The 22,283-nt window shown below is 29.5% G+C and overlaps 5 protein-coding genes across 8 annotated transcripts in view; 3 read left to right on the forward strand and 2 right to left on the reverse strand.

Annotated features, from left to right (window-relative positions):
• Positions 1-203: 203 nt before the first annotated feature.
• On the reverse strand, positions 204-2,605 carry LOC122637975 (hydroxylysine kinase). Its single transcript, XM_043830545.1, has 2 exons — positions 2,249-2,605; positions 204-1,760 (listed from the first exon to the last, which is right to left on the reverse strand). The coding sequence occupies exon 2, from the start codon at positions 1,748-1,750 to the stop codon at positions 677-679; it is 1,074 nt and encodes a 357-aa protein (XP_043686480.1). The 5' UTR covers positions 1,751-1,760; positions 2,249-2,605; the 3' UTR covers positions 204-676.
• A 406-nt stretch (positions 2,606-3,011) lies between these two features.
• LOC122637972 (phenylalanine--tRNA ligase beta subunit) lies at positions 3,012-6,193 on the forward strand. Its single transcript, XM_043830539.1, has 12 exons — positions 3,012-3,218; positions 3,451-3,506; positions 3,587-3,741; positions 3,821-3,887; positions 3,964-4,230; positions 4,333-4,512; positions 4,625-4,800; positions 4,860-5,064; positions 5,132-5,212; positions 5,315-5,407; positions 5,474-5,753; positions 5,849-6,193. The coding sequence occupies exons 1-12, from the start codon at positions 3,161-3,163 to the stop codon at positions 5,998-6,000; spliced, it is 1,770 nt and encodes a 589-aa protein (XP_043686474.1). The 5' UTR covers positions 3,012-3,160; the 3' UTR covers positions 6,001-6,193.
• LOC122637969 (ras GTPase-activating-like protein IQGAP1) overlaps positions 6,171-22,283 on the forward strand; it is a 21,492-nt gene continuing 5,379 nt past the window's right edge. The window contains exons 1-26 of one of the 4 annotated variants that reach the window (XM_043830533.1): positions 6,171-6,291; positions 7,200-7,338; positions 7,477-7,711; positions 7,826-7,970; positions 8,028-8,185; positions 8,288-8,422; positions 8,522-8,606; positions 8,684-8,775; positions 8,881-9,043; positions 9,122-9,282; positions 9,354-9,488; positions 9,568-9,724; positions 9,844-10,089; positions 10,184-10,335; positions 10,406-10,549; positions 10,651-10,953; positions 11,046-11,210; positions 11,285-11,398; positions 11,530-11,873; positions 12,012-12,236; positions 12,317-12,707; positions 12,792-12,971; positions 13,057-13,186; positions 13,324-13,597; positions 13,745-14,026; positions 14,117-14,503. In XM_043830533.1, the coding sequence (XP_043686468.1) occupies positions 6,198-6,291; positions 7,200-7,338; positions 7,477-7,711; positions 7,826-7,970; positions 8,028-8,185; positions 8,288-8,422; positions 8,522-8,606; positions 8,684-8,775; positions 8,881-9,043; positions 9,122-9,282; positions 9,354-9,488; positions 9,568-9,724; positions 9,844-10,089; positions 10,184-10,335; positions 10,406-10,549; positions 10,651-10,953; positions 11,046-11,210; positions 11,285-11,398; positions 11,530-11,873; positions 12,012-12,236; positions 12,317-12,707; positions 12,792-12,971; positions 13,057-13,186; positions 13,324-13,597; positions 13,745-14,026; positions 14,117-14,474 (5,007 nt within the window). In that variant the 5' untranslated portion in view covers positions 6,171-6,197 and the 3' untranslated portion in view covers positions 14,475-14,503. Of the gene's footprint in view, positions 6,292-6,377; positions 6,795-7,199; positions 7,339-7,476; positions 7,712-7,825; positions 7,971-8,027; positions 8,186-8,287; positions 8,423-8,521; positions 8,607-8,683; positions 8,776-8,880; positions 9,044-9,121; positions 9,283-9,353; positions 9,489-9,567; positions 9,725-9,843; positions 10,090-10,183; positions 10,336-10,405; positions 10,550-10,650; positions 10,954-11,045; positions 11,211-11,284; positions 11,399-11,529; positions 11,874-12,011; positions 12,237-12,316; positions 12,708-12,791; positions 12,972-13,056; positions 13,198-13,323; positions 13,598-13,744; positions 14,027-14,116; positions 14,747-22,283 lie in introns of those variants that run through there. The other 3 variants (XM_043830532.1, XM_043830535.1, XM_043830536.1) reach the window with 3 other exon arrangements.
• LOC122637976 (rRNA-processing protein UTP23 homolog) lies at positions 15,335-16,780 on the forward strand. Its single transcript, XM_043830546.1, has 3 exons — positions 15,335-15,689; positions 15,828-16,060; positions 16,127-16,780. Exons 1-3 carry the CDS (start codon positions 15,570-15,572, stop codon positions 16,551-16,553), a joined length of 780 nt encoding a protein of 259 aa, XP_043686481.1. The 5' UTR covers positions 15,335-15,569; the 3' UTR covers positions 16,554-16,780.
• Positions 17,307-22,283, reverse strand: part of LOC122637970 (enhancer of mRNA-decapping protein 4) — a 6,577-nt gene continuing 1,600 nt past the window's right edge. The window contains exons 3-9 of the mRNA XM_043830537.1: positions 22,048-22,253; positions 21,573-21,952; positions 21,225-21,493; positions 19,494-21,148; positions 19,117-19,324; positions 18,663-18,959; positions 17,307-18,560 (exon numbers count right to left, since the gene is read on the reverse strand). Coding sequence (XP_043686472.1) covers positions 18,371-18,560; positions 18,663-18,959; positions 19,117-19,324; positions 19,494-21,148; positions 21,225-21,493; positions 21,573-21,952; positions 22,048-22,253 — 3,205 coding nt within the window. The 3' untranslated portion in view covers positions 17,307-18,370. The remainder of the gene's footprint in view (positions 18,561-18,662; positions 18,960-19,116; positions 19,325-19,493; positions 21,149-21,224; positions 21,494-21,572; positions 21,953-22,047; positions 22,254-22,283) is intronic.

Raw genomic sequence — 22,283 nt, forward strand, 5'->3', positions numbered from 1 at the left:
ATATTTCCATAAACTATTTCATTGAAATTGAACCTCCCTTCTGGTAATGTCTCAACCTAGGTTTCTATCTAATGTATTCATCTATATTACATGAGACATTTATTTCGATTCGTCTGTCTGTAAACTAGTGATAGAATAACAAAAACAACAATAACAACAATAAAATAAATTCATCGACGAATCATGGTTTTGTAAATATTGCGAAACAATTTATTGAAACATTTCTCCGTATATATTATTATCGTTATAATAATTATGAATTATTATTATTATTATTATTATCATTATTATTATTATTATTATTATTATTATTATTACTATTATTATAATTATTATTATTATTATTATTATTATTATTATTATTATTATTATTATTATTAGTACTGGTTGAGAAGAGCATTATTATTGTTCATTCTATCTATGTAAATATGTAATTGCCTAATGCGAATAAAACCAGAGGATATATCACTGCATAAATCATAACATTGTTCTTCCCAACAGTATACTATAATACTATACCACGTATAATATTGTTCCAACAATGACTATTATATAATTAATATTAATTTATTGCTCGTTCAATTGACACATCATTCGAAAATATGAAAAACGAAACGATTTAAGTGCAAAAGATAATATCACACGCGATCGATAAAAAAATAATTATTTATATTTTTTAATTAGAAAGATCCCAAATCTTGAATATTTCATCGTCGCTGATTGGCCAAAGTTCTTGGAGCAATGACCAGCCATTTTTTTGCGTGGTAAGAATATATTTATTCTTGGGATCGTTTAAATGCGAATAGGCGCCCATCACCAAACTCTGACATATCCTAGCGCAAACACAGACCTTGAGAATTTTTTTTTCTAAATCCGTCAATTTCCTAACGCTTTGATATCCCTCGATAACGTGTTTACCTTCGGTTATATCTTTACGTTCGAGTAACATGTAACAAATAGCAATAGCCAGTTCAAATATCAGACAAGTTTTTTGTGAGTCACCGAAATCGATAATAGCTACGATATCGGTACCCTCCTTATTAACCAGAATATTTTGTTCGTTTAAATCGCCGTGTATCATGCCCTGTTCGAGAATCGGTACGAACTTTAATACATTTCTTTCAAACGTATCGATCACATCGCTCGCCAATTGTCTTCGTTTCTCGTCTGGCACAGCAAATACAAATAAATGTAATTTTGACATCGACATCAACATCCATATCGTTCTGTGATGCTCGAAAGCCGGATGATAAAATTTCGAAAGTCTCAAGTCGAGATCGGCCGCTAAATGGCCGACCTTGTAAAGTAATTCCTTATTCCAAGATGCATGTGTCAATAATTGACCAGGCTGATAAATGAAAAGTCTTATCGCGTGACTCTCCTCGGAATCATTTGTCTTCTCCAAGTTGTAATACGTACCGTTCAAGTTTTTAACAGGAATTGGACAATTGAATTGACCGTTCAAAAATATCAACATTTCGGTCTGCGCATCTATGACATGAGTATTTCGAGAATCCAAGGAATTTATAATTTTTAAAACGTAGCCGTGTTCGCTTATCTCGGATATATAAGGATTCTCGTGTAATTCCTTACAATGTACGTGATAATTTTTATCGTCGTAAGCATTTAGCTCTTTGATACTCATAGCTGTTAGACCATAGATCTTGGATAGAAGATCGATTACAGTTTCTTCGTTCATATTTGGACGTATACGTTGACCAGGTGATAGCAGCATGTTACTTTTCTCCATTATTTTTATCCTGTTATCAATTCATATGATCAGTGATATTAAAAAATCGATATATCAAACGATTTTATATATATATATATATATATATATATATATATATATATTATCCATTCATATATATATATATAATCATCCATATATATATATACCCATATACATTTATATATATATATATCCATATAGACAATATGCATACATATACATACATATGTATGTGTTTATATATGTATATATGTATGCATTTTAAGAAAGAACGAAGAAAACTCACACAATTGTTAGTTTTATCGTTTCGTAAGTAAACATTGAAAGATAAAGGGTCAACGCTCTCTTTAGAAATATCAAATGCATATATAAAGTATTTCTAACGTCAAAAATTATTTATAGTTGTGTATTAAAGAAATTATTTTATTTTCATTTTATTTTATATGAAAAAAAGCTGAGAGAAAAAAAAAAACAAAGAAAAGGAATTTCACTTTGAAATAATCGATTAGAACGCACCTCGTTGTTCGAAGATGACGATATTATTTAACGGCGATCAATCTTTCACAATGAAATCGGTAATTATTCTCGTGGAAACCATTTATATATGCATACGTTGTCGAACGATACAATCCGTACGATGTCTTCACTCGAAAGGGAAGAAGTCGTTTAAAAAGTTAAACGACACAATCGTCTCTGACGCGGATGTAATTCATACTGTAACATTGTGAGAGCCAACAAGAAGACGAGAGGGTACTACCATCATGTCGACGACTTTTAGTCACGTATCTCTTAATTGTACAACTTCGCTAAACTACATACTCGTTTCACTCATAAATTTACACAGAAATACGTCTACGTTCTATTATCTCTTTGCTGATCGAATTAAAGATAAGAATAGCGAAAAAATAAGAAAAGGAAAAAATAAATAAATAAATAAATAAATAAAAAACAAAAAAAAAAAAGAGAGAAAAGAAGAAAAGAAGAGTAAGAATTTCGAATCTTCGCTATGATCTCACGCTTAATCTTCAGACGTTCAATGTAAATTATTTTTATCGTCAAATCAAATATTGATACGATGTGTTAACTTAGATGATACGACATTCGTAAATCTTTTTTAAAAAAGACAAAAAGAAAATTGTAGATTCGATGTTTTTTACGCGTGTTCGCCCGTGTAATGACTTTGCACGCTTCGATTTTAATCGCATCGCGCTATTGCGTATGCGCAATAAATTATATGTCAAGCTTAAAGCCACGAGCATTGAAATTTAAATTTGCCGCCCGAATCTTTGACTTCCGTTAGTTTCTAACCTATATCAATGGTTTCGTTGTCGTGCATTTAATATTATTATTTATTAGAAAAGGAAAATAAGAAAACGCAAATTATTGATAGGTTTCTTATTGTCTCTAAGATTTTGACGGGCTTTCAAAATGCCGACTATAGCTGTCAAACGAGATTTATTATTTAAAGCACTTGGGAAAACATATTGTAAGAAAATTACTATAAATTTATTTTTGTCTTATCGCTCGTTTATAATTTTTCTTTAATTAAATTTCTTTAATTAAAACAAATCATTTGGCAGACATTTAAATTCTGTTTCGTGCAAAGATTTTTATTAAACAATTGTCCAAAATTTTGTGTCGTTCCATTCATTGTAAATTATATAGGGGTTAAATAATTAATCTTTAATTTTAATAAAGCTATGATAATTTGATTGCAGCCGAAGAAGAATTTCAAAATTTATGCTTTGAATTCGGCTTGGAATTAGATGATGTGGTAAGGATCTTAACTAGTCGTTGATCTATATAACTTTTTAAACGAGTAATTGTATGTTCCGTTTATTGTATCTATTATAGACTACGGAAAAACAGATGATAGCAAAGGAACAAGGTTCCGAACAAAGTACTGGAGCATCGGAAGAAATTATTTATAAAATTGATATTCCAGCTAATAGATACGATCTACTATCTTTAGAAGGTCTCGTTACAGGATTACTAGTATTTTTAAATAAGTAAGTACAAATTTATAAAATTTTTTACTATTGATTTGAAATAAACTAAGAAGGAAGATTCATTTTATTCCTTACATAGGACTCGTGTACCATGTTATAATTCAATAAAACCAATGGTACCAGAAGAAATTGTAATGAAAAAAGAGGTGAGTATAAAAACTATTTAAAGTCAATAATAATTAATAGAACAAGAAATATTATAGTTGCTTTACAATGTTTTAGTGTTTAAAAGTCAGGGAACATATAGTTGCTGCTATATTACGTGATATTACTTTTACGCAAGATTCTTACAACAGTTTCATTGATCTTCAAGATAAATTACATCAGACTATAGGACGAAAACGAAGTATTGTATCAATTGGTACACATGATTTAGACACTATTAAAGGACCATTTGTATATGATGCAAAACCGCCAAGTGATATTCGTTTTAAACCTCTTAATCAAACAAAAGAATATACTGGGGAAGAAATAATGGAATTATATGCGGTAAATATCCTTTGTTAAAAATAATTATTTAAGAAATTATTTGAAGAAGGGAATGAAGAATTGTGATAAAAAATGTTAATGCGAACATATCCTTTTAAATAGCATCATGCACAACTAAAACAGTATTTACCAATTATAAAAGATAGTCCTGTATATCCTATAATATATGATAGTAATGGTATTGTTTTGTCATTACCACCGATAATTAATGGGAATCATACAAAAATCACTCTCAATACTAAAAATGTACTTATAGAATGTACTGCAACTGACCTTAATAAGGTATTTATGCACTCGATTATTACTCTTGTAACTAAGAAAGATCTTTTACCTGATATAATATTATATTATATGGAATTAATGTTTAGTTAATAAATTTTAATAAATATTTTAGGCAAAGATTACAGTAGATACTATAGTTTGTGCTTTCAGTGTATACTGTGCAAAAAAATATACAACAGAAACTGTAAAAGTAATATATCCAGATAATAAAATCTTTTATTATCCAGAATTGAACTATCGTACGGAAGAAATAAATAGTGACAATGCAATGAATTATATTGGAATCAAGTAAGTTAGATTAAATTGTACAATTAATAATTATTTTATTATATAATTATATAATTTAGAAAAACTCCAGAAGAGATAGCAAAGCTACTATCAAAAATGTCGTTAGAAGCATCAGTAAAAGAAAAAGATAATATAATTGTTGAAATACCTCCAACAAGAAGCGACGTTTTACATCCGTGTGATATTTATGAAGACATAGCTATCGCTCATGGATATAATAACATAGATAAAATATTTCCAGAAATAAATACAATTGCCATTGAAGTAAGTACTACAGAGTATCTACTTGATAGAAAATATTTCATATGCGATGATATATTTTAAATTTAAGCTTCCACTCAATAAATTATCTGATCAATTACGCGAAGAATTGGCACGTGCGAGTTTTACCGAAACATTGACATTTTCATTGGTAAGTTAAATACAAAAAAAAAAAAAAAAAAGAAAACAAAAACAGAAAGAGAAACTGTAAACATTAATAGAAAATCGTATTTAAAAATATTTAATGTTACAGTGTTCCAGAGATGATATTTCAGAAAAAATAGGTCATAAAATAGAGGATATACCAGCTGTTCATATATCCAATCCAAAAACCTTAGAGTTTCAGGTAATATACTTTTAGCTACGAGTATGAACAATAAATATATCTTGTTTTTATTACTCCTCGTTATAGGTTGCACGTACGACTCTGTTACCAGGATTATTGAAAACAATAGCCGGAAATAAAAAGATGCCATTACCTCTGAAATTATTTGAGATTTCTGATATTGTCTTACTTGACCCTACAATGGATGTTGGTGCACGTAATAAAAGACATTTATGTGCTGTATATTATAATAAAACTGGAGGTTTTGAAATAATCCATGGTTTATTGGATAGAATTATGCAAGTACTTGAAGTACCATGGAGTACTGATAAAACAGACACTGGATATTATTTACGTGCAGCAGACGGTAAAACAATAACTTTTCTTTTTTCTTTTTTCTAATCTAATCTAATCGAAGTATTCCTATTTGAAAATATCTTCATATAATATGACATCTTGCAGATCCAACCTTCTTTCCAAAAAGATATGCAGAAGTAATATATAATAATAAAGTAATTGGCAAAATGGGAATTTTACATCCAGATGTACTTACAAAATTTGAATTAAATTTACCATGTTCTACATTGGAAATTGACATTGAACCATTTCTATGATGATGAGATATTAATGATGTACACAGATAGTACATAGCAGGAGAAAAAGAAAGAAAGAGAAAATATGAAAATGATAAAATCATTTGAATACTTAATAATTAATAAGAATGTTTTGTACTTTCACTGTGATCCACGATAACACTTACCATAAAAAATGTTTTTTCCAACACTTAAATAAAAACTAATGCGACTACTCCATGCAAAAAAAAAAAAACATAACCTTTAACATACGTATGAAAGGAAATAACGTTACACAGTATTATTGTGTATTAAATATTTACTTTTTATATTGTAAGTAATTTCGTATATCAAATATTACCTTTTGAGAGTAATATAAATGAAAAAAAAAAAAAATAATAATAATAATAATAATAATTTCTTTTTTATTTACATTGTTTCTTGTTCAATATTCGATTTTGATAGGCTGAAAATTAACTAATCATTTGACATCTTTCATAAATATATTTTTTTCCTTGGGATATTATAAATAATTGAACTGATTGAATTTAATTAGTGAAAAATCCTTTGAACGCAACTTTAAAATATAAAATATTGTTTGTTAACGTAAAAAATATTTCTGTGGACAAAGAGTATATATTTGGAAATATTTATTTGCGAAAGTATTACAGTTGGCAAGACTACTTAGGTAGTACATCCGCTGATAATTTTGAATTTTGAGGAATGTAACGTATACTACAGAATAATTTGCGTGCTTTCATAGTTTTATGTATAGTTTTGATTTTAATTTAGCGACATGATTAATAGTGCTCATAATTCAGTTGATAATAAAAAGGGTAAGCTACTTGATAAAATATAAATATATAATCGTTAATATTTTACCTTTAATTAATACGTTTTATAACAACAGCATGCCATTGTGTATTTATTGACAAGTATAATGATATTTATAATAATCTTATTCGTAGTTTGTCTGTGCAGAAATTTTAATATAACTTTCTTTTGTCCTATTGAAACATTTCTAATTATTGTAACGATTATTTATATCAAAAGGAAGATAAGTTAGATTATTATAACAAAAATAAATGATTCAGTTTGAAGGTGACAGTAGGTTGATAAGTGACAATAGTTGACTTTTTGACTTAATATAAATACATACATACATATATATATATATGTATGTATGTATGTATATATCATTATTTTATTGAGATAAATCATTAATATTTTATTACAAATAGATAAATGCATTGTTCCAAATACATCACTCAAGGAAATTATTGTGGGAAACGATGGACGTAAAACTGCTGAAGAGATGGATGAACAAAGACAGAAAACACTTGCTTATGAATATCTATGTCATTTAGAAGAAGCAAAAAAGTAATATTTTATGATATTAATTTAAATGATAATATTATATATATATATATATACATATATATATATATGTGTGTATGTATTACATATGTAGTAAAAGAAATGATAATATACGCTTACAATTACATTTATTTTTTTTAGATGGATAGAAGCTTGCATAAGAGAAAAGCTACCTCCTACGACAGAATTAGAAGAAAACTTAAGAAATGGGGTTTATTTAGCAAAATTAGGTAATTTCATGGCACCAGAGATATTACCTTTACATAGAATTTATGATTTTGATCAGCGAAGATATGCGCTTGCTGGACTGCAGTTTAGACATACAGATAATATTAATTATTTTTTACAATGTCTTCAAACCATGGAATTACCTTTTGTATGTATACACTCATTAATATTTATATTTACAAATTAAAAATGTTTAATTTGAAGTGTAAAATTATTTACATTTTGTATATATATATATATACGTATATATATCTCTCTGTAGACGTTCCAACCAGAAACGACAGACATATACGATAAAAAAAATATGCCACGAGTAATATATTGTATACATGCACTCAGTACACATTTGTTTAAGCTAGGCAAAGCACCAAAAATTCAAGACTTATATGGAAAAATTAATTTTACAGGTAATGTACTTGCTATTTTCGAAAGTGGAATTGTTTTCATCAAACGTCAATTTACAGACGCAGAGATCGATGCTGTCAGTGAAGAATTACGTAAATACGGTATCCAAATGCCGTCGTTTCAAAAAATTGGTGGCTTATTAACTAACAGTATGGCCGTGGATATTGCAGCCCTTCATGCTGCGATAATTGCTATAAATCAAGCGATTAATAAAAACGTAAGATAAAAAATAATCATATATTTGTATTTGACTTAAGCAAATTGATTTTTATTTTAAATTAATTTTTACAATTAAGTTGTAAATGTAATATCATTCAAGGATCAAGTTATGATGTTAAACGTTTTACAAAATGAGGCAACACAATTAAATAACATTTGTATTGAACATATTCAAGATTATTGTGAAGCTTTATATAAGGCAAAAAGTAATAAAACACAAGCTGCACTTAACAGAGTAAGCTATGAAATAATTATGAAAAAATATATACGAGATAGAAATGAATTTAAGAATATTTAAATAACCATAAAATTTCTATTATATTATATTTTATAGTCTTTGAATGACAGTTACGTATCTGATGCATATGATGAACTATTAACTCAGGCAGAAATACAGGGTCATATCAATCACGTGAATGGTATGTTTACAAAAATATTTTTTACAAATTAATATGTGTATATATAAAAATAATATACATTGAACTGTTGACAATAGCTCAGCATGCAGTGAAAGATATTATTCGATTAGTTCAATCTAATAGCAATGAACTAATTAAAGCTTTAGAAACACCTGCACTGCATTTACAGGCAAGTTTACATTTTACATATAGAGCAAAAATTGATTATCATACGTTTATCCTAATCTTTAAGATATTCAATTATTTTGATAACACAAATTTTTTTACTTTCTAGAACGTCATGTCTAGTAACGTAGAAGTTTATAAGAAGCAATTAACCCAGCTAATAGGAAATTCTGAATGGAACAGCAATTATCCTGATATTAATCATCATTGGCAATACTTAATTCAAAATGCTATTGACACAGGAAACGAACGAATACTGAAAATTCAAAAACGTTAGTAAATTTTTCATTGATATTTATTTTGATAAATATAAGAAGAATATATACGTTATATTTGCCTTTAAATTCTAGGCAAGGAAGCTGTACAATTTGTAAATGAAACTTTACAGGCCGGTGGTTTAACTGAATTTTATAAAGCTTTAAAAAATCCATATCTTGAATTAAATAGCGTAGATAAATTTGCACTGCCATTATATTATGAAGAAATGAAAATCGATCGTACGGAATGTCAGGTAATGTAAAGTTTATGTACTCAAAATTATCTATATAAAAATTGTAATAATTTGAAGAATATTTTTAATAGAAAGATCTTACATACAATGATATAGTAGTTAGTATTCGAGTATTGTCATCGATAGCAGCGATTACTAAAGCAGTAGATATAGGAAATGATGATTTAGTTTATGAAGCTCTCAAGAATCCTGATGCACATGTTATGGTAAATATATCACTGTAATATTAATGAACAATAAGGATAGATGAAAAATAATAATATGTCTGTGTTTGTAATTTTTTAGGAATTGAATGAAGAAAATAAAACGAAATATTTTAGTGCATTAGCAACAGCACGCTGGGAAAAACAATCACAATCTGTACCATGTCATATATTAACTTATATAGATATACGAGACTGCATTGAACTAGTAAATCAACAATATCAACAAGATAATGAACGTATGAAAAAAAAAATATATATATATATATATATACAAAAGATTTAAAACAATGTAAATACATATATCGTAACTTGGATAAAATGAATCTAATGAATATTTTTTTTTATCGTATTACAGTGATACAAATGTTGCATGAATTGAATTTGGCTATGGTTGAGAATAATCCATATACTGTAACAGAAGCTTTAACAAAATTACAATTGAAGTTGTACTGGTACATAACTCCTAAAGATCCTTTGTTTGTTTATAAATTATTGAAAAAATGTCTTTTGGAGAAACATTCTGATGGTTCTGAATTATGGTTGGACGACGTGGAAAATGTATTGTCGATTCTGTCTAAGGAAAGCGAAAAAGCTAAATTAAGTACGTGCATTAATCATTTCAAATTGCTAGTACAATTAATTTATAAGAGAATTTAATGTATAAAAAATTATATGACATAATCACGTTATTACAGTGTGCGATTTCCTCGTGAAATTTAATAATAATCTGGATGAGAAAAATCTGGAATATTTTATAATTTTTTTCAACGATTCATTGAAGAAGCCAGTAACGGAGGAAATTAAGGAAAAAAAATTCCATATATTATATAATTTAAGAAAGCTAAAGGTTACACGTTCGTTTATAAATAAAAATAATACAAATAGACTTTCCAATTAGCTAATATTTTTTATTTTAGTGTGAAAAATATGATTACTCGATTGTTCGATACATCACTCCTTTGGGTAACGAAGCATATTTGGATTTAAAGGAACAAACCGTTACATGGGATCCTCCTGAAGATTTATCAGAAACTCATTACCTCACCTATGATGATATCAACGTATACATATTTATTAATTTCTTGCAGTATATAATGAATTAATTTTATTATTATTTATTATTATTATTTATTATTATTATTTATAATAATAATTTTTGCAGTATATAATGAAAGATAACGTGAACGAAGATCCTCATGAATATTTGAAAATGAAAGGACTCATTGTTAGGCTACAAGCACGTATCCGAGGATATATACTACGTAAAAAGTATTCTTCTAAATTCATTTATTTTAATACCAATAAAATTGTCAAGATACAAGCTTGGTGGAGAGGTTTATTGCAACGGAAGCGTTATATTGCATTACTTAACGATATGCGTGAAAAAGATTCTGGATTGTGTCAATTCAATTCTAAACGGATGCAAACCGAATACATAGATGTGTTGGATCTGTATCGTGATTATGTAAGTTAAAAAAAAATATATATATATATATATATATATATATATATTTCCTCAAGAAGTATAAATTTTTATAACATATATATGTGCTTCAGGAATCACAAATTATAAAGATCCAGGCTCTTTGGCGTGGACGCGCAGCTAGAAGAGCTTTTGATTCATTATTGCATATGGAAAAGCCACCATTCCCTGTAGTCAGACATTTCTCTGCGATCCTAAATTTTAATGCCCAAGATTATGATAAAGACTTACAATTACAGGTATATTATTTAATCATGTATAACTTTGATTTTATCAATACTATCTTCTATATTAACAAGATCATTTACTTTAGCATTTGAAACACGAAGTCGTTCAAATTATAAGACACAATCAGAACTTGTCACAACAATTGGATAGCATGGATATCAAAATTGGTTTATTAATTCAAAATAGAATCACGTTGCAAGTGGGTATTAATGATTTTTATTTTTTTAATTAAATATTTTATCTTTATCATTATTGATTATTTTAATTTTATTATTTGTTAAAATTAAATTAAATTAATAATAATTATTAAATTATTTTTATCACATCAAGGATGTAGTTTCGCACGGCAAAAGTTTGGAAAATCTTGCGAAACAGAGGCATAACAACAAAGATAATAAAAATTCTTCTGGGATGTCGGATAGTTTGTCGATGCAAAAAGGATTGAAATCGTTGACTAAGGAAGGTCGTAAAAAACTTGAGGGTTATCAACATTTATTTTATGCATTACAAACTAATCCAGTATATTTATCGAAATTGTTATTTCTATTGCCACAAAGTAAAACAAATAAATTCTTACAAAATGTTATTTTAACATTATTCAACTTTGGATCAAATATAAGAGAAGAATATCTTTTATTGAAGCTCTTTGGCAGTGCATTGCAAGAAGAAATAAGGTAATATAAAGATAATACATAAAAATATTAATATTACCAAAAGCTATTACGTACTAGACACACACACACACACACACACACACACACACACACACACACACACACACACACATATATATGTATGTGTTTTAAATATAGATGTAAATTTCAAAAACCATCCGAAGTTGTTACTGGAGATCCATTAGTATTAAAAATAGTAGTAAATTATGCTCGACAATTAAATGGTCAAAGAGCGCTAAGACAGATAGTTGGGCCCATCATAGAAAAAATATTATCCGATAAGACTCTATCCATAGAAACAAATCCCGTGGATATTTACAAATGTTGGAGAAATCAATTGGAAATGGAAACTGGTGAAACACAGTACGTATACGTATTAACAATTGTATTATAATAATGTGAAATATTTTTTATATTTATTCATAACTTTATCGTTCCATTAGAAATCTTCCATATACCGTCTCTCACCAAGAAGCTTTAACGTACGAACATGTACGAAAAAGATTAAACGATGGCGTACGTTTACTACAAAAAACTGTATTAGAATTTTTAACGAGAATAACCGAATCGCGTGACTTAATACCTTATGGAATGTTATACGTAGCCAAAGTTTTAAACGATACACTGTCAGAAAAATTTCCAAATGCTCCGGAGAAGGACATTTTAAAAGTAGTTGGAAACTTAATTTATTATCAATTTATAAATGCTGCTATTGTGGCACCAGATGCTTTTGATATCGTTACTTTACCGGTTGATAGATCACTATTGAATGATCAAAGAAGAAATTTAGCTAGCATCGCAAAAATATTACAATTCGCTGCTTCCAAAAAAGGAGTAAATAATCTTTGTCAAATTTATATAATATAATTTTGTTTGTTTGTTTACCATATACAAATTAAATCATATTAAATATTCCAGTTCGGTGAGGAGGCCACGCATTTGGTTTGCTTGAATCAGTTTATCATTGATTGTCATGAAAAGTTCAAAAAGTTTTTCCGATATTGTTGCCAAATAGAAGATCTTGAAGAACATTTTAGTATTCACGAATATACGGAAGCTACTCTTATACATAAACCTGAAATTTATATCTCTCTACAGGCAAGTAATATTGTTACTAATTCAATTATGATTAAATAAAATATTAAGATGTAATCAAAATAATTTTCCAATATATGCGTTATAGGAAATTTGTGATACACATTGTCTCATGTTAAAATATCAAGACCAAATAGCATCTGATCCATTAGATCCGCTTCACGATTTGTTAGACGATTTAGAATCTGCACCAACCGTATCATCGTTGTTAGGAATATGTAAGAATAATGTAATGAATGGAGAGAGAAAAAAAAAAGGAAAAAAAAAAAAAAAAAGCATAAATGATTGTTTGTTTAATCAACTTAATATTTTGTTTCTTTTTTCTTTTTCTTTTTTTTTTTTTTTTGCAATATAGCTGATACAATGTGCGAAGGAAATTTGGCAAGACTTGGTAAAACGGAAGTGTGTTTGGTACTTACGAATAAATTTCAAGTCCCAGAAGATGAGGATACGAATTTAAGCAGATTATTTATTAAAACCAAAGAACTTTTGGTTTCTGTGCTTCAGTTTTTAAAAGGTCCTACATTGGCGGATGCTTTAACGATTACATCCTCTCCTATGGATAGAAAACCATTGAACAGTGCAAAGTGCAATTCCATGTCACCTGTATTGAACATCAATCACAAAAGGTGTATATATATATATATATATATATATATATATATATATATTTTTTTTTTCCTTAATATCCAATTTGATTATGTCAAATAAAACAATTTTTTTTTCTTTTTTATTTATTTATTTATTTTTTTTTCTATAATTTTTTTTACGAATAGTTCATCCTTGAATGATTGTAAGTTTCAACTGTCCGTATATTTGAATAAATTACGACTCGGAGGATGGGTCAGTATGGAAGATGGTTATCAAAATATCATAACAGCTGTTGCGAAAGATCTTTGTAACAAGGGAAAGTATAGAATTATAAGGAATAAAGAACTTCAAACTTTACATATGACGAAACAGAGATTGGAAGAGAAAACGAAATATTATCAAGAACAAGTGGAGTATTATAATAAATATATACAACGATGTCTCGAAAATTTACATACCGGAAAAGGGTAAATATATGAATATATTTTGTATTGTCGCAATATTTGTAATAGTTTTTTTTTTTGTTGTTGTTACTTGCAATATTATAATTGTTACAGATCCATTCGAGCATTACATACAGCGCGAAAAGATCATAGAAAATTGAAATCTAAAATTACGTTAAGGTATTCCGCTGCAAAGTTGCAAGAGAAAGGTGTACTCTTAGAAGTCGATGGTCTTCCACATTCTCAATCTAAAAACGTTATTTTTGAGATAAGTCCTACCGAACATAATGGCCTTTTTACTGTACAGTGTAAATTTATGGGAGTAGAAATGGAAAAGGTAGAAATTGATATTCAAAAGTTACTTGAATTACAATTCGAAGGTTCACCGATAATGGATATGTTTGGAAAGGCCAAAATCAATGTAAATTTACTTTTGTATTTGTTGAATAAGAAATTTTATGGTAAAACCTAAATTAAAAAGTGAAGAAGAAGAAGAAGAAGTAGAAGCGCTTTGATAATTGAGACATTGTTTTTAAAGAATTACGTGATAAAACGAATGACATTAATTTTATACGTATATCTTCCGGATTAATATTATTTTTCTTTTTAATATAACGAATGAAATAACTCATGTACATAATTAAGAGATTAAAATCTTTTTTTTATATCACGCTAACAATTTATATTTGACAATACGTAATTTATGGAAAAAGAAAAAAAAAAAAAAAAAAGAAGAAAAGAAAAGATGCGATAATGTAATAATTATATAAATAATATAAATGATAATTTTTTATAAATCATTGTAGATATACGTGTATTAAATTTTTTCCTAATCGATATGATTTCCTGTATACTTGTGTCCTGATATTTTATAATTCGTACGCGCGCGTTTTATCGTCGGATACAAATTTTTTAATTAATCCCTACAAATACTGTTAAAAAAAAAAAAAACGATTATCTCGATAGTTAACTGTCTTTCGTATTTCGATTAATCGATATGTCAGCTTTGTTTTCTTTTCTTTCCATATCAGTAAGCTTGAATAATTAATACTTTTCATTGATATATTTTTCAATGAAATTTTATTCACGTTGTCGTTAATAGTCAATAGACGTAAACGATAATAAAAAAGAAACTGTTCTAATAACTTTCGAAAGATTATTATTTAATCTAACATTGAATCTGATCTAATAAACATTACAATAGATCTGTTATTTCGTACTCGCAGATTAGAATAAACAATTTCTACGTTTACGTAAAATTTATTTAAGATGTGTACACTTTAATATATTCTATTAATATTAATAATTAAATAATAATAATTTATGAGGAGTAAATCAATTAAATAATATTTTATTTATTTAAATATTACAAAGTTCGAAATACGTATTATTCAAAAAGAATAATATTGTAGGAACTTTCCCGCCTTTCAAATGTCACGTTAAACTCCATGTGTAACATAACCTCTAAAGTGGGATAAGTTGCAGATACCTTGTACAAAAGAGAATTAAATTATTAAACAATTAAGTTATGACAAGGTAAATTAATTTATTTGACAATTAAATAAAAATGAAAACATCGCGACATAAAAAAGCTAGAAAAACTTTAGCCTTTTATATAAATAATTTTAAGTTTAGACAACCTTATCAAATACTTATTGATGGTACATTTGCATTTGCTGCACTTGAGGTTGGTATATTGTTAAGAATAATTATCATATACATCTATTATTATACAGAAATATTAATAGACACACACACACACACACACATATATATATATACATATATGTAGAATTAATAAATAATTTTTTTTTTATCGTTTCAGAACAAATTTAATATCCAAGAACAATTACCAAAATACTTTCAAGCAGAAACAAAGTTATTGACTACGCCATGCATTATTTTAGAAACAGAAAAATTAGGTACTTTTTCCAAAGCAGTTATAGGTGCTATGCAAATAATAAAAAGATACGCGGTTCATCGATGTGGACACGAGAAGAAACCGATGACTGGTTCCAAGTGTTTAAAGTCTATGATAGGAAAAAATAATTCTTCTAGGTAAATTAAAAATTTGTTGTTAATATAAGATATTCAAAATAAATAACATTTTAATATTTATTATAGATATATTATTGCGACGCAAGATCGTGAATTACAAGAAGAATTAAGGATAATTCCTGGCGTACCATTGATATATCTTCACGGTAAAGCACCTACTTTGGAGACACCTTCGGAAGTAAGTCAAAAATACGCTGAAAATATTAGAAATGAATTGGGAATGAGTACATGGGAGAAAGAAAATATAAAGACGTTAAAGAAGGAGGCAGGCTTAATAAATGAAATGGAACCAAAACGAAAGAAGCATAAGAAAGGTGGTCCAAATCCTCTTAGTTGTTTAAAAAAGAAGAAGAAGAATGTACAAATGGCAACAACAGCGTCTAGTGAAAAAAAGAAATCCGGGAAAATTAGAAAAAGGAAAAAAATAAAAATAGCAGCTCATGTCAAAGAAGCACTAATTGCTGAACTTTCAAATAAAACACAATCGTCATAATAGTATTCGTTTCACGTTAATAACAATAATGATTGATCAAACATATCTTCTTTTCTTTTTTCTTTTTTTTTTTTATTCATAATACAATATCTCGATTTATTTAATAAGAATAAAATATTTGTTTAACTTTGGCTGGTTCAAGCTGGAACACATCTATAGTTTTGCTGTCAATGACATAAAAAATGTACCTGTTAACAGTAATTTTAAAATACATTATACACACTATTTATAAATTGTTCATTTTATAGAAATACATCCAAATATAATGCATGAAGTATAATACCAAATATGGTAATATTCATGTTGTTCATTGGTTCTCTATTTAACAAATATGATAAAAGCCCAAGATATTTAGCATGGAAGATTATTGCATAATATGTAATGCCATGCATCCATGACACAATTGGTGTAAAAAAATGATAAAAAATACATCATGATTTTCAACATTCCTTACAATATTTTTATGTAACTTGTTATATATATATATATATATATATATATATATATATATATAAATTTATATATTTTTATATCTTTAATATTATGAAAATATTGAAGATTGCATCTTATACTGAAAAAATCAGAAATGTTGAAATCTTCAATTCTTGAAAGAAAATTATATAATACTCCCTATATATATAATATTAGAACTATTAATATCTAAACACATGTAAGGAATAATATCTGGAATTAGGAAATATTTGCATCATAGAAAGAATATATGTAAGTAAGATATAAACACAATCCTCAAAATGAATGTAAAATACGCTATATTATTTACATATGTCGTTGAAAGATACAAGAGAAACATTTTCAACATTATATGGAACACTGACATGCGTGTACATGCAAATGATACGCTGTATTATTTACTCCAAAACGTTATAAATTTAAAAAAACCATTAGAAAAAAGTTGTCTATTTATAAATGTAATGAATAATGTAAAAGTATGTTTTATATATAGATTATTTTCCGGTTTCATGAAGATTGCATTTTATGTACCTTTTTAGTGCTGTATTACCTTTTCTCTTATAATCTAGATAACGTGAAACATTTTGATTCACTAGATGAAATAAGAATATGAAATTTATGGTAATAATAATATGTACATAATAAAAAGAAAAGAGAAAGCTAAAGACGAATCGCGATGCAAAGTACACGTGTATCCTGCAAAGAGGAGAACAAAAAATGCCAATTAGTAATAAGAATTTCTAGAATTGCCTCAAATTTATAAGTATATCCAAAATACATTATAGATCATGTCATGAATCGTGTGCATCGAAATGCACTGTCTATATAATTAGCAATAAAAAAGTTTTCTGAACATTATTATGAGTAACAAATGTAAAATAGGTTATTTTTTTTTTTTTTTTTTTTTTTTTTTTACAGTTTCCGTTGACATTGAAATCTCCTTTTTGTATAAAATTCACATGAAAGTAAAAGAAACGAAATTAAATAGCGAACAGAGATGTTTAAATTTTTCGATAATAAAAATGTCGATGGAACAAAATATTTCAAGAACATGAAATATATAAAAATCTTAAGAAGCTTTGATGTGACAATACTAATATGAAAATATTTTGATTGATATTTTACAAAGTGGAATACTTTGCAGACAATAGAAAACAGTATTTCGGTAAATTAATACAATTACAACGTATATATTCGTACAATATTTCTTTCACATTTCATGTGAACTACTGTCAGTCTTAAACTCGCTTTAGCGATATTGCTTGTAGACTAACACGTCTCCGTTTTAACAGAAAATAAGAACCTTATATTATACACGAATGTACTTATTGAAGACAAATTGCTGGTCAAGGATGTTGACTTAATAAAGCACGTGCTGCCATGGCTAACATTTTCATTCGTCGAGCTGATCGGTGATTTGGATTTGCTGTTACAAAAGTAGCTAATTGACTTTGCAAAGTCATTAATACAGTACCCATGTGTTCTCGAGTTACTGGATCACTTGGATCTAAATTCAATATAGCTTCTTCTAGCCACCTATATTTAAAGAATTATTTCAGAGAATTTTACAGAGTTCACAGAGATATTAACTCAATTGTCAATCGTGATGAAAGAATGAAACTGTATTAATTCAATTACCTGTGTTTAAGTTCTGTACGATGTCCTAGATCGGCAGAAAGTTGTTGCACCAAAGATAATAGTACTGGTTGTTGTAAAATACATCTTGTACCTTGGCCTTGCGGCCCTAGAGGAGAAGAAAATACTCTTGACGGTTCTGTCCTTTCGCAGGCCAAAACAACTAGTCCCAAATCACTGGCACTTAAAGCTTGTTGAAAAGCGGCATTTAATTGACCTCTTTGCAATAGAGACACAACTCGAGCTTGCGCATCAGCAACGACAGGTACGGATATAGTGGCAGGAGTTGTGGCACGTGAACTGTAATTGTAAATAAACAAGAAGGATATATACATATACCTGCATACATATATATATATATATATATATATATATATATATATATATATATATATATACGTCTATCGTATACGTTGAAGAAAATATCGATAAATACTAATGATATGATTGAGCGTACCGTGCGCCAGATATTTCATTGAGTTGTTGATTTAGATTGTCCCTGATTGATTCTCGAACAATACGTATAGTATCCTCTTGTAGAGTAGACAGTCCTCTAGAAAATTCATTTCGTAATTCTTCGCGTACTAACGTTGATAATGCTTCACTTTGTTGTTCGTTTCGTTGTTGATATTGCTTATCGACGATAATATCGACGTTCTGAAGGTCTGCAAGAAAAATATATAAGCACCTATACCACACACACGCACACACATATATAGATATGCATACATGTAATAATACATATACACACACAATACAATATTGACATCGACGTATAAATATAAACACAAGTACAAGTTTCTTGATAAATAATTAAGAATTGTAATAGCTTACATTCGCGTGTACCTCTGACGAATGCATCTTGTACTTGTCTGAACATATTTTGGCAAGCTTTTTCCATGCCAGGTAAAAGTATATTTGTGAAAGTGTCTTTGAAAGCTACATCGAGAGCAGGTTTAGCGGCGTTCGCCGCAGCTAATGCCAATGTTTCTTTTATATGCGTACCGTTGATCAATTTAGTCAAATTATCTTTCAAGAGATCGTCCATACGCGTTACGTCCAAATGTAGCTGACGTTTCAATGGTTCGACAGTTTCCTCTACTATACGTGGCAAAATACTCTCTATTTTATCTTTGATCGTTGTCTCGAGTGTATTTAAGAATTCACGCTGACGAGTCATCTGTCCATACAATTGTTCTAACGTTGCCGTTTGTTGCTGCGACGCTCTTGCCAAAACCGACTCAACGCGCGTCAATATCGGCGTCTCCTGTCGTAATCTCGTAACCTCAGCTTTTAACTCTCTAATTTCTTGATACTGTTCTTGGATAGTTTCTAAAATAGATTCCATTTTATTGGTTACATCGGTAATATTAATATTATTCGCATTTTGCCATTTGGCCTCCTGTTCGCAAGAAATGTGACTGGCAGACTTCGTCTCTTCCTTAGTTTTGTTCCTTTGTACAGAATTATCTTCTTCGTTGGTATATTCCTCGGAGTCCGGTTTCATGGCGTGTACATTGACGTCTTTCAACATTACCATTGGGATATTAGGCCAATCTTCTCCGGTATTCGGTGCAGCTTCCTTCTTATTATTTTCAGAATCGGCTTCCTCGTCCTGTTTACTCAGCGACAGAATCTCTCTGACCTCTCTGGAAGGACTACTACCACCACTAGCCGGAGCATGTTCCTCGAGTTCGCTCGTTGCGAGCGGTGGATCCGATGCATTTAACGCTTGCACCGCCTGTGCCAATGATGGACTAGAAGACAACACGTTCCCAAGTTCAGGACTTGCAGGACTTGATTCTAATTCATTGTTCTCTTTCTTCGCAGGCGAACTAAACGCGTCCGGTGTCATTAAGTTTAAGCCGGCGTTATGATTACTCGTCGGCTCGATCGTAGCCGACAACATACGATCTTCTTCGCTATTTTCTCCTGAAATTCCATTGTGATTAACAGTCCCTATGTCAGGCAAATCTTCGGAATAATCCAAGGAATCATGGGTCAGCATATCCATGAGGCAGTTGCCACTCACTTGTGAGGCAGGCTTAAATGCTATATGACACTCTTGGAGTGATTTTGGCTGAACCAGGTACATTCTGATGACAAGCTGTTCCTCGGATTCTTCCTCGCACTGGGAAAGATCCTCCAAGGATTCTCCCGTTGGACGTATTTTTCTTTGCCCGGCATCAACAATTCCAAAACTCAAGATCGGATATGGCAGAAGGAATTCTGATATTGTACTTACACACGCTAATGCTTCTCCACTGACTTTCGAAATACTCAATATGTACAGAACTTTGTTATATATGTCGGATAACAAGAGATAACCAGCGCTAAGGTCTAAGCCTGCTTTCAGTACAGGAACTTTTCCGGTGGAAGGAGTCGGCGCGAATTTAATCGTTTGCAAGCAAGTCCATAATTCGCACGACCACACTTTCAATTCTGAGTTATTGTCACAGCCAGTAATTGCGAATCTCCAGAATTGTACGCTACGTAAAAGTCGATGCGTTAATTGTACGTTGCTCAAAGAATAGTTACGATCGAGAGTTACGTTAAATCACTTACTCGGGTTGACAAGTTTGATGATCGTCGAGGAAAAATAGACAAGAAATTGGACGTCCACCGTGGGGTTGCCATTGATGTAAACAGTGTGGTTGCGTTTGCGTACCATGAGAATTACCGTGCATATATACCTGGAAGAACTTGACTTCTCCATCAAGACTGGCTGTAGCTAAGGCCGTACCATCTGGGCTAAACGTTGCCTCAACGATCATTCCTGAGTGTTGATTAATTTCTATCATGCCGCCACTTTCTTTTGCAGCTGGATCAGTTGCCTATTATTCATTTAAGAGTTCGATTTTCTGTGTAAGGTACATTTAGACGGCATAATATACAGATGAAGTACACAGTCACCTCTATAGATCTAAATCTAGCTGCGACAGTGGCAACCGACCACAGTTCTGCCTTCGAACCCCTCGTCAGAACCAAAAGTTTTGACACTTCGTCTCCGTCCGATGGATCGTCTTCGGGAATATAAGGGCACCAAATAACACGATGACTAGTCGGAGAAGATTCTTCTGCATCTACTTGTAATACTAAACTACATAATAGTTCGGATGGCGTAGATTCGATAGTATGTATAAAGAGGTTTCCTGAGTAGTCTACGCATGCTAAAATTGCATTTGACACGTGAGCGAATGCTAGATCTTGTATCGCCCCGTGCATGCCTCTGAGTAATGCTCTTTGTTCTAATTCTTTATAAACAACCCGTACTACTCCGCCGCCGGTTCCAACTGAAAGAAATTACAATGCGAAGAAAGTTTCAACGTTTCTAGTTAAGAAAAATCCAAGGATTAAGAAAAATTAATAACCGACTTAAAATGATTACCTTTGATACCGTAAGCTAGATACTTTCCAGACATATGAACAGCCAATAATTGACCGGTATAAAAGTTATGTTCCCAAGTAAAGTCGACGATATTCTTTAATTTTACTTTGGAACTTCCATGATCGTGACCTCCCGAGGATGGTATTATTGTAACATTTTGGCTATACAATTCCACTGAATGTTGATCCTCCTGTCCGTTGAATTCTCTGGATAAAGAATAAAGAATGACAAAAAAA

The sequence above is a fragment of the Vespula pensylvanica genome, chromosome 2 (assembly GCF_014466175.1).
Source record: "Vespula pensylvanica isolate Volc-1 chromosome 2, ASM1446617v1, whole genome shotgun sequence".
NCBI lineage: Eukaryota > Metazoa > Arthropoda > Insecta > Hymenoptera > Vespidae > Vespula > Vespula pensylvanica.

Excerpts from the sequence above, each read along its gene's own strand:
- LOC122637972 (XM_043830539.1), top strand. The coding sequence starts at position 3,161 with ATGCCGACTATAGCTGTCAAACGAGATTTATTATTTAAAGCACTTGGG. Across the intron at positions 3,742-3,820 it reads TTACTAGTATTTTTAAATAA|GACTCGTGTACCATGTTATA; the intron begins GTAAGTACAAAT and ends TTCCTTACATAG. Across the intron at positions 3,888-3,963 it reads AAATTGTAATGAAAAAAGAG|TGTTTAAAAGTCAGGGAACA; the intron begins GTGAGTATAAAA and ends ACAATGTTTTAG.
- LOC122637976 (XM_043830546.1), top strand. The coding sequence starts at position 15,570 with ATGAAAACATCGCGACATAAAAAAGCTAGAAAAACTTTAGCCTTTTAT. Across the intron at positions 15,690-15,827 it reads TTGCATTTGCTGCACTTGAG|AACAAATTTAATATCCAAGA; the intron begins GTTGGTATATTG and ends TTATCGTTTCAG. Across the intron at positions 16,061-16,126 it reads GGAAAAAATAATTCTTCTAG|ATATATTATTGCGACGCAAG; the intron begins GTAAATTAAAAA and ends TATTTATTATAG.
- LOC122637975 (XM_043830545.1), bottom strand. The coding sequence starts at position 1,750 with ATGGAGAAAAGTAACATGCTGCTATCACCTGGTCAACGTATACGTCCA.